Here is a 14,821-nt window from a genome sequence, read left to right as displayed (position 1 = left end):
CCCACCATCGCCACAAGAGGCTGCTCCAAAGCTGCCTGGTTTCTGTGGAAGCAGCCTTGACAGGCACTGCCCCAGCCTCCAATGGCTCCCACAGCCTCTTATGGAAGTGGGCACAGGTAGCTAGCCCTCACCTAACCATTTGACAGGGTTTGTTCCTTCTGGAGGGCCCCTGATTGACCTCATTTCCTTCTGAAGGTAGTGGGACAAGGGGAAAGGAAAATTTAGGTGTGAGGAGTTTTCCCTCGGTGGAGATCTTTAATGAAGATCAGTCAATTGAAGCAAAAATTCCATTATTACTTTACTTTGAAATAAATACTTCCACCCTATCCCTATTTCCTTTGTCTCGTGGATATGAAAAATACGTAGCAGCTTGGTCCTTCAAGGCACTCCTAATTTTAGGCCCGTCTAGTCAAACAGGGGCTGGGTGGCCACTTATCAGGTAGAAGAGATGCTTTTTGTGGTACGGGGTTGAAATAGATGGCTTCTGATGTCCCTACTAACCCTGTGAAATTCTCTGATCAAAGTCATTGGGCCGAGTTTGAATCCCATTCTGCCACTTCCTACTTGTGTAGCCTTAGATGTGACATCTCCCTCTCTGGACCTGTTTCCTTACCTGTAAAGTCAGGGGTTTGGATTAGATGGTCCCATTTATCTCTAAATTCCAGAATCCTTAGCATCCCTTCTACATCACTTACCCTTCAGACATCTCAGTCCTTTCCATGTACAAGATGGGATGGATTTAATGATCTCTAGGAAACTCTTTACCTCAGGATCTCTGGTGTTTAGGTAGTTCTCCAAGCAGACCACTAGGGCACCCCCAAGCACCCCAAAATACCCAACAGTCCCTGTCTCTGTGCCTCCGGGCTTCCCCTGACCACAGCTTAATGCCTCACTCTTCTGCTTCCACTAAAGTCCTTGGATAAAGCCTGGAGATCCTGGTTAGTGTAAGGGGGCCCTCTTCACTTTTTTTTCCTTTTCCCAGCCTAGGGTAGTTATCTAAGAAAAAACATTTAGAACCATAGATTGTTGCTTTTGGAGCGCTTTTAAAAATCCAACACCTCTTAAAACAAACAAACCAACTTACCTCCTCAAAAAACCTTCCTGAAGGGGTAGAGTTGATGGCTTCCTCCCATCCACCCTATCCAGCCTTTGGACTCCCATGGATTGTGCCTCTGACCTCTTCCTAGGATACACCTTCTCCCTGTAGTCCACACCCAGACTCTGTCCCAAAGACATCTAAGATCTCAATATCCACTATTCCTGTTTCCAATTTACTTCTTTACTAGCTTGCACACGTGGACAGACAGCACCTTCACCTCTAACTCAACACACCTCAAACAGCTCATCTCTCTTCCTTTTCCTGACTCATGGAATGTTGGGGTAGAAGGGACTTTGGGGGCCTTCTAGTTTGACCTATATATGAGCAGGCATTAGGATATCAACAAATAATCATTAAATCTCCCTTGAAGACTTCCAAATGGGGAGTTCACTATAATTTTTGAACAGTTTATTAGTAAGAAGGGGTAGGTGGATGGTGAAGTAGATAGAATGCCACACTTGGAGTCGGGAAGACTCTTCATGAGCTGAAATCTGGTTTCAGACACTAGCTGTGCGACCCTGAGTGAGTCACAACCCTGTTTGCCTCAGTTTCTCCATCTATAAAGTGGAGAATGAAATGGCAAACCACTCCAGTATCTTTGCTAAGAAAACCCCAAATGGGGTCGCAAAGAGTCTGACATGACTGAACAACAAAATTGTTAAAAGGTCTTTCCCCCCTTATTTTAAACCCTCATTTGCTTCTTTTTAACTTTACCCTTGGTTCTCTTTCCAAAACAAACAGACTAAATCTGGTCCTCCTTCTCCCCTGGGACAACCCTTCAAGCATTTTAAGGCAGGGATCACATCTCTCAATACATCATGTCTTCTCCAGGCTAACCATCCCAAATGCCTCCCATCACTCCATTTCCTGGGCTTATCTCTCACCCTTGTTCACCAGTCCGGTTGCCCTCCTTTCAACATGCTTAAACTCATGAATGTCCTGCATAACATCCGTCCTGTGCTCCACTGTATTCCTGCAGCTCCCTCCCTCATTTGGATTATTGTAGTAGCTTCTGCACCTCGTCTCCCTGCCTCGTCTCTCCTTCAACCCCTCCAGTATACCCTGTAAAGCTAATTAAGCCTATCTAAACACAGGGCTAATGAGTTACTTTCTTGTCAATGGCTCCCTATTATCTGTAAGTTGGCCATAAACCTTTTAGGACCAAAAGGGACCCAGACCACTAGCACACACACACACACACACACACACACACACACACACACACACACACACACTCGGACTAGGACATCTAGTTATTGTTCAAATATTTCCAGTGATGGGGAGCTTACTGCCTCACAAGGCAGCTCATTCATAGATTTTTAGAATGCATTGTTGAAAGAGACCTAAAAGGTCACATGGTCCCATCTCTCCATTTTATGGATGAGGGAACTATGGCAGAGAGAAATGAAGTGATTCACTCAAGGTTACCCAGGTTAGAACATTACTTTTTCAATTGGGTTGACAATTTACAGCCAAGCTCCTCACTAGCTCTGAGCTGCTTTTCTGGCCTCTGATCCAGTCAAACCAGCTTCGCCATGTCTTCAAAGGGTAGTACAGTTTCCATTCTCTTGTCTCCCACATTTTGCTCAATGAGGTCTCGATTATCCTCCCCTTCACCTTTCCTATCCTAGATCACAGCCTCCCTTCCTCTGTCCTTCAGGACCCAGCTAAGGTATCAACTCCATAGCCTTCCCAGATGATCATGCCTACGGCCAACAACTGTACACATTAACCTGGCACTTCGTTATGTCTTTCCTTGGGGCCAGGTGACCCAAACTAGGCTGTAATCCCCCAGGGAGCAGAGAACTGCTTTCTGCACTCTTCCTAGGGTCCATTTAGCCCAGAGAGCCTTAGCTGACTGAGCTCCCTATGGGTATGTCCTGAGGCTGAATGCTCTGTCCTGAATCAGATGTGACTGGAATCCAGTTGCTCTTGGCTCAGAGGTCAGTTCTCTAGCCACTGCACCACTTGAACTTGTGCCTCAGTAAGAACTGCCCACATTGAAAGAACCAGTCTCAGGAAGTAGTAACCTCCCTGCCAGTGGTAGTATTCAGGAAGAGGCTGGATGACCCCTTGTTGGAGAAATTAGAGAAGACACGATGCTTCCAATTCCGATTCTATGATCTTTTAGCGAACACAAACAGCAGGTCTTTAAAGTCTTGCCCTCTCCCCACAGCATGTGATCAGAAGGTGAGGAGGAGCTGACTCCCTCCTCTCTCCCAGACTGTGAACTCAGTCCCCCAGTCAGGGCTGGAGCTAGAAGTATATGGGGATGGAGTGTCTTCTGTTTTTAGGAACAACTGCAAGGGGTCCCAGGGATTCCTCTGCAAGCCACACCCTTCCTGGGGAATAAGGAGACTGCTCTGGTAGTCCAGGCATCTGGCTCCAAGACTGGGAGAGGAGGGCTCAGAATCAAGAAAGGGAAGAGGACCGGGTACAGACTGGAGTCAAGCCTCTTTATTGGCCCTGCCTGGCAAGCCTCCTTTCCACAGGAGCTCAGTTGCCCTTCAGAGGGGTAGGGACATGGTAAGCTAGATCTGCTTGGCCAAGGGCTGGAGGGGCCGGGCCCCAATCACAAAACATGAAGAGGGAAGGGGTGACTAAAGCGAGAGGCTCACAAGTGCTGGTCAGTGTGGCACTGGGCACAGTGATACATAGCCCTCTGGAGTTCCCACTGTGGTTCTGTCCCCTGCCCTCACATCTATTAGCCTGCAGAAGTGGGGCCTTCTGCTTGGACCAGGAATTGCTGACGTTTGTCTTTCTACAGCAAAACGGACAGGAGAAGCAGGAGCAGCCAACCATGCTCTATCCTAAACTAGAGGGCGAGGCCCTGAGCAAGGGGAGAGACCAGGCTTCTGAGGGTGGGGGTGGGGGTGGCGCCCCTGCCCCTCCGTTTCTTGGCTGTCTGAGCAGTTATTAGCCCAACCCTCTGCTCCTGGCAGAGAAAGGGAACCAGAGGTTGGAGGCTGGGTGGTAGTGGGGAAACCAGGGCACCTCATTCTCAAAGCCAGGCCCTGCCACCATACTGCCCTCAGTGGGGCATCTTGGCTAACACTGGGCTTTAGTTAGGCTAGTGACTGAATGTATGGCTGCTCTTCTGCCCCTCTCCTGAGACAGGGAGTGGGAGCTATGTGGAGGAGGTGGGGGAGACAGGGATGAGAAGGAAAAGTCTGGAAAGCCTGTGGTGGTGGCAGAGGCAGCCTTGCCAGGCTACAAGGCCCAGTGGGAAAGATCAGGAAGGGAAGAATTGGGAGGAGAGCCAGCCCCCTTCCCTGAGAGCATCCTGAGAGCTCCCACCAGGTGACAAGAGGTCAGCTGCTCCATCCTGGGAAGTGGGCAGATGAGGAAGGGCCCCAGCTTGGCTAAAACAGAATTAGGGGTAACTGGCCCCTTGCAGGGTCATCATCTCAGTCTCTTGAGTTGCGGCTGCTATTCTTACAGCCTGGCTCCAGTACTTCAGGGAGGGAGTGGTATGTGCAACCACAGGAGGTAGGAGTCTAGGCCTAGCAGCCAGCTCTGGGAGGGCGGGGCAGGGAGTGTGTGTGTGTGTATGTCAGGCCCAGGCTCCTGCCAGCCGAGGCCTGCCAGGCTGAGGGGGCGGCCATCACCGCAGATTGAAGACAAAGGCAGCAGTGACGATAATGCCCAAAAGAAGAACAAAGGGAAGCCAGGTCTTCACAAATGCCCCGAAGCTGTAGCAGAGACAGAGAAGGAAGAAAGCAAGTTAGTCCTGGCTAGCCCTTTTAGACTGATGATGAAGGCTGAAGGCTTGTCACAGTATGGGAAAGGAGACAAAGGAGACTCGGGGAATTCAGCACCCTGACCTGCCATGGCCCCCAATCCCTGACTCACTGTCCTCCCAATTGTGCTCGATGCCAGCCGAGCCAGTGTCTGCAGACTGCCCTGGGAAGGAGCAGTGTGCACCCACCTTCTGAGCTGTTACAGGGGCAATCCAACACAAAGTTCTTAGGGACCTACTTGGGCTACAACTCTGGCTTGGCTGAGCTTTGATGTGTGAGCTAGGGAGACATAGTGACCCTCTCTGGGCCCTTGGGCCTCCTGTTGTTGGACTTGGAGATGGTAAGAAGGATCTCCAATGAGGATTCAGGGAGGCACACACCCCAACAGTGGGGTGTGAACAGGAGGCAAGCAGGGAATGTGTGTGCATGTAAGTGCATGTACGCTCTAGCCCACTCTTGTAGGAGAAAGCTTCCTTTCCTCAGCTCAGTGGGGGGCTCAATTGGACTGGGAGCTAGGGAAGCAGCTTTCCCAAGTCTTCCCCTCAGGACCTAGCACAAAGCTAAGCTTGTAGAGGCCATTGGCTGACATTTTCGGCTAGGCCCCAACTCTCTCCTGCCAGCACCAGGGGATGCTGGTCTTACCTCAGAGGGCAGAGACCATCAGACACACCATACAAGAAGAGATCTGAGCTCCGCCAGTCTTGCCACCTCCCAGGGCAGGCAGGGTGAGGAGATGCCATTGGAAAGATGATCCCAGATGGAATTCCAGGAGTTGAACGTGAACCCTGCTTCTGCCCTCACCAGTCTGGCATGACCCCAGACAAGGCCCTTCCTCTCACTGACTTTCCATGTCCTCACACTCGAGGGCCATGGAGTAGAAAGCACTTTCATCAGTTATGAAGCACTGAACAAGTGGGAGCTCTCACTGCCAGGAACACATCTGCACAACTCACTTCCTACATTAACATCCCCTGAGCACGCTGGCTGCAGTGAATCAAAGACAACAATGTCTGCTCAGATCTCTGAAGAGTCTTCTGAGCTCCAGCACCAGACAGCCAAATGAGGCCCCTTTCCAGCTGCCTCTGGTGCCGCCACATCTTAGGAGCAATTCTGGGGGCTTGGAGATCCTTGGGGAGCTAGCAACTCCCTTGTCCTGGTCATGCCAGATGGATGAGGGCAGAGGTGGGGTTCACACTCACCAACCAGAATACCAGCCAGGATCATCTTTCCACTGTACCCCTTACCCCTGCCTGTCCTGGAAGGTGGCAAGGCTGGCAGAGCTCAGATCCTTCCCTGTACACTGTGTCTGATGGTCACTCAGGCAGCCTAGGGGTAGTCACTGCCCTCTGAGGTAAGACCAGCATCCCCTGATGCTGGCATCAGGCAGGGAGCACACATCTTCCTCATTATACTGTCTCTGACACAGCCCTGAGAAGACAGAAGCCAAAGCCTCATTGTCCTTGTTTTGTGGAGAAGGACACAGAAAGGAAGTGATTTCTCAAGGTCACTCAGCTAATCCTAATCAACAGCTCCCCACAGCAGATCCAGAATTTACAGAGCCTTCCCACACTCTCCCCCATAGCTGAGAGGCTTGGGTAGTAGCCCCAGGCACACCCGAAGGTGTCTAGCCTGGTCTCACCTGACATACTTCCCATAGATCAGGGAGAAAAGGCCGACCTTCACCATGTTCCAGTGAGAGCTGTTGTTGTAGCGCATCAGATTCAGGGCCAGGGCCACATGGGAGTGGCAATTATCACAGCACAGATTGTGCTGCAGGAGAGAAATAGCAGGCATTAGGTGCCAGCCTTGGGGAGGCATAGAGGGTCTGAGCCACCACTGCTCCCCTCCTGCCCCACCTACCATGCGATGTTTATATTCCTCTGATGCCTCATGGACTGCAGTGTCCCAGGCATTTGGTCGGCTGGCATGCACTTTGGAAGGGTCCAACTTCCAGTACCTGAGGGGAGAAGGAGCCATGGGGCCCCAGCATCTCAAAGTCTGATCTCACCTCTCCTCCACTTGAGGCTGCTCAGGCAGCTCAGGGTTTGCACCTGAGGGAAGGGCATCCCTGCCTCACCTCTCCCTCCAAAGGCCTGTGTGAATAAGGACAGGCCCAATGCCATGACTGGTTCAAAGGAGATGGTGGACAAAGGCCTCTGCCTACCCTTTAGTGGTTAGGGGTGGGGTGGGGGGCACATACTCCCTGGGTTGGGCTGCTACACTAATTTTTTCCCAAGAAGCCCCCAAACCTCCATTCTAAGTGAAGAGTTCAGCTTGATCCCCTTCCAAAGCCAAGGCAATTTCACTTGGGGGCAGGTAAGCCACACTGGACCCCAGCGCTGCACAGCAGGACACAATTCTATGGCTTCCACTGCATGCCTCGGGATGACATTTCCACTGAATCTACTGTAAGGGAGGTCAGCTACGGAGAAAACGCAAGCACAAACTCCTGTGAGGGCTTTGAAGCTGGTTTTGTCACTTTTGGACAGATTATCTTTGCTACGGGTCCCAGGTTCCTCCTGGGAGCTTTGAGAGCACAGTCCCTGCTGGCCTGCTTGCCTTGTCTGCCCACTTCTAGCTGTTTCTGTGTACCTCCATCCTCTCAAGCTTAGTAAAGTCACAGGTAGAAGCAGCACTTCCCCTGATGAATAAGGAAGGTGAAGGTTAACCCAAGGAGCAGAGAAACAGCAGAACTCCTGGGGCAGCCTCTAGCATGGCAGCAGCGGGGAATGAAGGCTGATGCTGCCCTGTGGGCAGGTACACCCTTGGGGTGTCTTCCCTGCTGGGGCAGGTGGGGTTCATCCATCCTCAAAGTTAAGTTTTTAATAACTTACTTCACAGGCTTCCCAAAGGCCATATTGTCTTCCTGTGGGGAAAGAAGAGAAAATCCTATGTTAAAATGTCATGTTAGGCCAAGAGGGGGCCAGCTGGCTCAGGGAATAAACAGCAGCTCGGTGCCCTGGCCTGTGGCCATCAGGAAGAAAGACATCCCAACCCTGGTGCCACAGTGGAAGCTCAGGGCCTAAGGGGTAGGGAAGAAAGCCTGGAGAGCAAATGCGGCATGTGTGCATTGAATGAATCATTCAGCCTCCCTCCCTAAGTCACCTAACATCATATAGAAAAGGAGTATAAAGACAGGAGATGCCTAGGCCTCCTATCATGGAGCACAGGGTTGAGGGGAGGAAGGGAAGACTGATCACTATCGCCTTCCCCTAAAATTGAAAAGAAAATGGGGCCCTGGGGGAGATGAGGCAGCTAGAGCTAAGAATGCCTACCCAAGAGAGAACAAGGAAGGGAACTCCTTTGTAACCCATAGCAAAAGACCCAAAGACAGCTTTTCTGTGACCCTGGGGAAGCTCTACTGAGTTATGTTTTTCCTCCTTTGGCTTTCTTTGTCTTTGCTAGCAGTAAAAAACCTTCCACAATTGAAAGGTGGGAGTTACTAGGAGACAGATTCCAGTGGAATAGTCTGCCTTACAAAGTAGCGATCCTGCATTCCTGACAATGTCTGGGCAAAGGCAGATGTGCACCTGCTGGATGGCCTACCAAGAAAGTTTCTTGCAAAGAGATGAACTAGATCAGGGGTGGGGAACCTGCAGGCACAAGGCCACATGTGACCTTCTAGGTCTTCAGGTATGGTCTTTTGACTGGGTCCAAGTTTTACAGAATAAATTCTTTTATTAAGGGGATTTGTTCTGGGAAGTTTGGATTCAGTCAAAGGGCTGCACTTGAAGACCTAGAAGACCACATGTGGCCTCGAGGCCAGAGGTTCCCTACCCCTGTACTAGATAAATCTGAGATTTTGTCTAGGTCTAAGCGAGGGATCCTGTCATTCTGGTCAGTAATGGCATTCCAGATGTCCATTGGACCAGGGGAAAAAAGAATCCTGGTTGAAAACATTTTTTAAGAGTAGTAAAGTAGGAAGGCAGGGAGACCAGTATTTAGTGTCCCCAAGAGAATAACAGGTATCCTAGTGACCAGTTACTAGGAATACGGAGATCACTGGGTGCGGTCCCTGGTACTGCATGTGTCCATAGCCACCAGCACTCTATGGAGGAGCTGGTGGGGAGAGAGGAGAGCAAGCCTCTTTCAAATGCTACTCTCATGCCCCTTCCCTCACCTCCTGAAGCTGACTGGCTGCTTGGATCAAGGGTCATGACTGAGCAATGGCATGATGCCAGCTGATCTTCCAGATAAACTAGACCCTCCTCCCAGTGAGATGGAAGAAGCCTGCAGACTCCTGTTCTGGATGGCTATACAATAGTCTTCTTCTCAGACCTGATCTAAAGGATGATTCTGTAGGCTCCCCCAGCACCCACCACTCCAGGATCTCTTCACTTCTACTTTTAAGAGTAAAGAAAAGTGAGGTGTGGAGGAGTGATTACCTGGAATTCTAATTCTGCAAGTTGGGAAGGGAAGAGAGAGATCACTGTGTGGTCAGAATACACTTAACACTTTTCTCAACAACTTATTTTCCATACCTTTCATTTACTGTTTAGCATGAAATGACTTGTTAATTGGCTATCTTTTTCACGTCTGCTGTGAAGGGAGCCCTAAAGGGGATGGAGATGACTGTTCAGAGAAAGTGCTGGTCCAGAGATGAGGAAGAGGACTGCTGAAATAACCACTCAGAACAATGCTAACTGCAGGCTTTGCTCCATTTTTGTGACATAAAGTCTGGGGTGGATGAAAAGATGGCAAACTGGAGATCAGCTGATTTTCAAGTGCATCCCTGTGCACTCCAGAGAGCATGGTCTGGGAACTCACCGAGACATAGTAGGGGCCTGCAAAATCCCGAATGATGCCCGTGGAAGTACAGATGCCCATGTGACCAATAATGGGGAAAACCCACCTGCAAGACAAAAGTTCAATTCAATTCAACAGACATTCGTTAAGGGCCCATGGGGTACAAGACATGGTGCTAGGGATGGGGATACAATGTCATCAAAGGCATAAAATCTTCCAAGAGTCTAAGTGGGGGTGGGGGAGAGGGTGGTGAGATGAAGTGTGTCCAGAGAGTAACATACAAGGTATTCTGAAGGGGGAGAGTGGAATGACAACAAAAGGGAATTAGGGAAAGGCACCTGGGCTGGGCCTGAAGGCCAGTGGGGAGATGAGGGCAGATCCATGGGAGAACTTTTTAAAGAGCCTCTTAGCTTATCTGCCCTTTCCAATACCACATTCAACCCCAGAGGGATACAGTGTGGGAAGGAGCAATAAACTCAGCACTGGGTGATATGGATTCTACTCCTGGCCCCACTTAGCTGTGGGATTGTAGAAGTAACTTCCCCCTGTGAGTCTCAGTTTCCTCATCTGTCAAAGGAGGATAACACTTGTGCTCTCTAAGTCACCAGACTGCTGTGAGGAAACTACAGTCGATCATCAAGCACTTCTGATGTGTCTTTCCTGGGCCAGGCCTTGTGCCAAGTGCTGGGGGCATAGAGGCAAAGGTAAACAACCCCTGCCCTAAAGGGGAGCACAACATTTGTATCTCTAAACATACAGAGGTGACACAAAATGAAGACACGGTAGTTTGGGGAAGGACAGTGCTAGTTGTGGGGGAGAATAAGGAAGATTCCCTGGAAAAGGGGGTACATTCTAGGGATGGGACAGTCAGGGCAAAGGGATGAAACAAGAAATGCAGTATTCTGTGTGTGCAGAACAGGAAAAGGACCACTGCAGTGTGCCAGAGGCCATAATGTGTAAGAGAGATCAGGTGGAACGGAGATAAGATGACTGAAGGACTTTATATTTGATTCTATAGGTAACACAGGCTGCTAAGTGGTGCCACAGTGCATAGAGCACTGGGACTTATGCTGCTGAGTTTAAATCTGGCCTCAGACACTTCCTGGCTGTGTGACCCTGGGTAAGTCACTTTATCCTGCTTGCCTCAGTTTCCTCATCTGTAAAATGAAATGACAAATCACTCCAATATCATTGCCAAGAAAACCCCAAACGAGGTCACAAAGATTCTGACACAACTGAAACGACTAAACAACAAAAGAGGTAATACGGGGTCTAGTGGAAGTTTACTGAGCAGCTCTGATAGCTATGCGGAAGATGGATTAGAGCGAGGAAAGGCCTGAGGTAGGGAGATCAAGTAGGAGGCAGTTTCGATGAAAGGTGATGAGGCTGGGGGGGGGGACCCTATGTGAGAGGCATGGAGACAGAAAAGATAAGTTATGACAACTGATTCATGGTGTAGAAAGCAGGGAGGACTCTTTAGTTGGGAGTCTAGAGAACTGGAAGGATTGTAGCATCCTCAAGAATAATGAGAGGGGTGTCTGGGAGTAGAGATAACGAGTTGTTTTGAACATGTTTGAAAACAATGAGAGTTCCATGGGCTGTTCCATCCGTAGGCAATTTATGACGTGGGCCCAGAGTCCCTGAGAGAGTCTAGGGCTAAATCGAGAGATCTGGAAGTCATTGGCATAGAGACGGCCATCAAAGCCATGGGAGCGGATGACATCACCAAGCAACTTTGTAGACTTTAAAACACTTGATCCCTGAGTCACTACTCCCAAAGCTCTGTTTTCACTGCATCATTCTCTTGCCCAAAGACCCCCAACAGCCTCCCCTCCTTACACACCTTAGCCTGCCTTTCAGGAAGACCCTTCACACTGGTACCTTGCCAGTCTCAACTCCCACTACTCTTCCACATAGATCTGGCACTCTCACCACACTGGTCAATTCATGGTCCTGAGAACCATGCCTACGCATTCCTACCCATCCACCTTTGTCAACACTATAAACCCAGAGAGGTGGCATGTTAAGAGTAAAAAAAGAAATGGTCACACATCTAGTGTCTACAACCAAATCTGAACCCAGGGATTTCCAAGTTAGAAGGAACCTCCAAAATCTATCTAACCAAGAATTCTTTTTATGATATACTGAACAAGCAGTCATACCACCTTTGCTTGAGGAGGGGCACATTCCTTCCTCACCCAACTCATTCCACTTTTGGATTCTCTTTCAGCAGCAATCAAAGGTAAGAATGGATGAAAGCTTGCCCAAGATGGTGCAGCAGCTTCTCCAAACTTACAGAATCTCAGCTGGAAAGGACTTTAATACTTCAAGGAGTTTAACTCCCTCCTCCTAGATGAGAAAAGTGATCTGTCCAACTTTTCCCACCCTGGGAGGTGGAAGAGCTGGACCTAAACCAGAGGCCTCCTGATCCCTACTCCTGGGCATTTCTGGTGAGTTAGCCTCAGGTGAGGACTGAAAATGGGGTGGAGGAAAGGATCTGGGTGTTGGGGTTGGTGTGGGAAGGGAGAGAGGCCCCTGAAAGTTGGAGATACACAGAAGACAAAGCCGATCTCATTCGGAAGGCACAGTCCCGTCTCCCACTTCCCTGGTGGGGACAGGAGCGAAGGGCAGCTGCTTTTCCTGTGTCCAGGCTGGCATTCCGGGATCCCGGAGGGATCCAAGGAGGGGAAGACATAAATGGGGATGGGAGCAACAGATGGGCCCCAAGAAGGGAGGCCAAGAGGGGAGATGAAAGGACTGCAGAAAAGTCAGGGCACCTGGCATGAGCGGGGACACCCAGGGTGGGGAAGCCTGAAGCAGGAACAGGGAGCCAGGGGCACCGCGGGCTCAGGAAACCCTCGGGCGCCCACAGCGCTGTGCCACGCCTCCTCGGCTGGCCTCTGCGTCCGGAGGCTGGAGGACCTTCCCCAGGTCTTTTTCACCCAGAAGGGCACCGGCAGGGGCAGGGGCAGGGGCAGGGGCAGGGCGTCATCGGAGTGAGGGCCGAGGCTCTAAGGGGGCGGAGCCACAGGTCTGTTCAAAGCTCCTCCTCGGACTAGGACGCGGGAAGGGAGGTGGGGGCGGGGCTGGGCTCTAGAGCCTCTCCAAGGGCGGGCGAAGGGGCGGGGCCAGCCTTCACTAGGGCTGAGGGCAGGCGAGGGGGCGGAGCCTGGAGCGAGAACGCCTCCGAGGGCGGGTGAAAGGGCGGAGCAAGCCTTCTCTAGTGGCTGAGGGACGGCAGGGGGCGGAGCTCTGAGGGCGAGCATCTCGGAGAACCGGTGGGAGGCGGGGCCGGGCTCGCCAACAGCTCGGAGGGCGGGTCCAGCCTTCACAAGGGGCAGAGGGCAGGCGGGGCGGGGCAGGAGGGGGAGCTCGGTGGGCAGGCAGGAGGTGTGTGTGTGGGGAGAGGGGGCACCGGGACCAGGAGCAGGATCCCCTCGAAGCGACGTCGCCTGCTTTCCCGAGAGGCTAATCCGGCAAGGCCGGAGCTTGAGGGCGGAAAGGGGCGGGCCCAAGCTCGCGAGACGCGACGACAGGGCGGGGCTGGTAACGAGGCGGGGCCGGAGCCGGAACCTAGCTGGGGGGCGGGGAGGGCCTGGGGGCTGCGGGGGTCGCACACTCACGTGAGCAAGGGAATGGGCGTCCACACCACGCAATAGGGGAAGCGACTCCGCTCCACGTCTATCCCGACGACCGCGCTGCCGCCGCCGCCGCTTCCACGGAACTGCTTCATCGCTGCTTCGTCGGCCGCCTCCACTTCCGCCATCCCCGGAGGGGGCATTGGCGGCAGCAGCAGGGAACATCCTTCCGCTTCCGCCTCTGCCATGGCTCCGGCTACCTCCGGCCGGCCCGAGCCGTTCCGCTCTGCGTCACTTCCTGGTGGTGATGTTCCCTTCTTCACCGTCCCCCCTCTCCCCGGAACAGGAGCCTGGCCTCTTGGGGCCTATGCCAGACCTCCCCTTCCGTCGTGGGGAGGCCACGGAGAAGCCCGCGGCGGGGAACTGGCCGGGACCACGCGACGGCGAGACGCCGAGAAAGCCCGCGCAGCTGCTGGCGTCACTGACCGTGGCCCTCCCCAGCTCAGGGAACCACTGCGGCTCCCCATTGCCTTCGGGAGAAGCGTCTGTCCGGCCAACCCTGGCCAGGGTTCCCGCCCTACCTCGGTCCCTTCGGGCGCTTCCTTCTGCCTGCAGGCCGCACCCAAGGCCGGCAGAGCCGAGCTCCGAGCCGACCGCGGGCGCTGCACCCCCTCCGGGGCCTTGGAAGATCCAGTGAGATGACTGTTTCCCGGCGCCGCGCCCTTGCCCAGGGCCATCCTTCAGTCCAGCCCAGATCGCACGTGCCTCTTGGCTTCAGGGCAAGGACCGCTGGCCCTTAAACGCTGGTAGACGGACTCTCAGACCCCACGAAGACTTTCTCTCCTCTTGGAATCCTTTGCTTAATCACAATCAACAGTAATCAAGCGCTTCCTACGTTACACGACCGGCACTGCGCCTACACGTAGGAGAATTCAAATAATCCTGGCTCCCAGGCAGCTCGCATTCTAGAAAGGGAGAAGCACGTGCAAATAGGAGCGAGAGGAGGGACCTGTGGTGCTGAAGGAAAGCGGGGAGAACCACGTGATTGTCCTGGGGTCCAGCACAGCCTCCTCTGGGCCAGTCCTGCCGCACCTCTCTGACCAGCTCCACAGCAGCTCTTCCAAACCTTTTCATCTTTCCTCCTCCCCCCACCACTGAGAACCTTGCTTCCTAGTTTACAGAAATCATTCAAGCCATTTGCTGCCAACTCCCTCTTCCTCATCTCCTGTCATTCAGATGCCTTCTGCCACTCTCCTCCTTCACCCCCACCTCACACGAAGTGGCCTCACTCCTTGTCAAGGTTAACCCCTCTACCTGCTCAGCAATTCCATTGCATCCCATCTCCAACAGATTGCCTCCTCTGTCATCCCCAGTCTATCACTTCGTTTCAGTCCATCCCTGTCTGCTGGCTTATTCTCTCCTGTCTGTAAGCATGGCCATATCTCTCTGGACTTTGGAAAATACTCACTTGATCCATCCATCATATCTTTTGCCCAGAAGGCCATCTACAAAAGTGTTTCCTCTCACTCTCTTCTTAACTCCTTACAATGTGGTTTCTGTCCTTACCATTTCACTGACACTGCTTTCTCCAAAGTGATTAATGATTCTTGTATGCTAAATCCAAAGGCCTTTCCTCAATCCTCATTGTCCTTGACCTC

At 52.1% G+C, this 14,821-nt stretch overlaps 1 protein-coding gene across 1 annotated transcript; it reads right to left on the bottom strand.

Moving 5' to 3' along the window:
- Window positions 1–3,541: 3,541 nt before the first annotated feature.
- On the bottom strand, window positions 3,542–13,867 carry TMEM222 (transmembrane protein 222). Its single transcript, XM_072609515.1, has 6 exons — window positions 13,209–13,867; window positions 9,607–9,691; window positions 7,674–7,705; window positions 6,700–6,796; window positions 6,479–6,609; window positions 3,542–4,791 (listed from the first exon to the last, which is right to left on the bottom strand). The coding sequence occupies exons 1-6, from the start codon at window positions 13,409–13,411 to the stop codon at window positions 4,704–4,706; spliced, it is 636 nt and encodes a 211-aa protein (XP_072465616.1). The 5' UTR covers window positions 13,412–13,867; the 3' UTR covers window positions 3,542–4,703.
- Between the last annotated feature and the right edge of the window lie 954 nt (window positions 13,868–14,821).

This window comes from Notamacropus eugenii, chromosome 5 (assembly GCF_028372415.1).
Source record: "Notamacropus eugenii isolate mMacEug1 chromosome 5, mMacEug1.pri_v2, whole genome shotgun sequence".
NCBI classification, from domain to species: domain Eukaryota; kingdom Metazoa; phylum Chordata; class Mammalia; order Diprotodontia; family Macropodidae; genus Notamacropus; species Notamacropus eugenii.
Note: the sequence above shows the minus strand (reverse complement) of the source record. Positions and strands in the feature narration are given on the sequence as shown.

Bases quoted from the DNA above. Each gene is read 5' to 3' on its own strand.
- TMEM222 (XM_072609515.1), bottom strand. From the start codon at position 13,411: ATGGCAGAGGCGGAAGCGGAAGGATGTTCCCTGCTGCTGCCGCCAATG. The intron at 9,692-13,208 runs GTGAGTGTGCGA...TTTGTCTTGCAG, and splicing joins ACGCCCATTCCCTTGCTCAC to GTGGGTTTTCCCCATTATTG. The intron at 4,792-6,478 runs GTGAGACCAGGC...TCTCTGCTACAG, and splicing joins ATCTATGGGAAGTATGTCAG to CTTCGGGGCATTTGTGAAGA.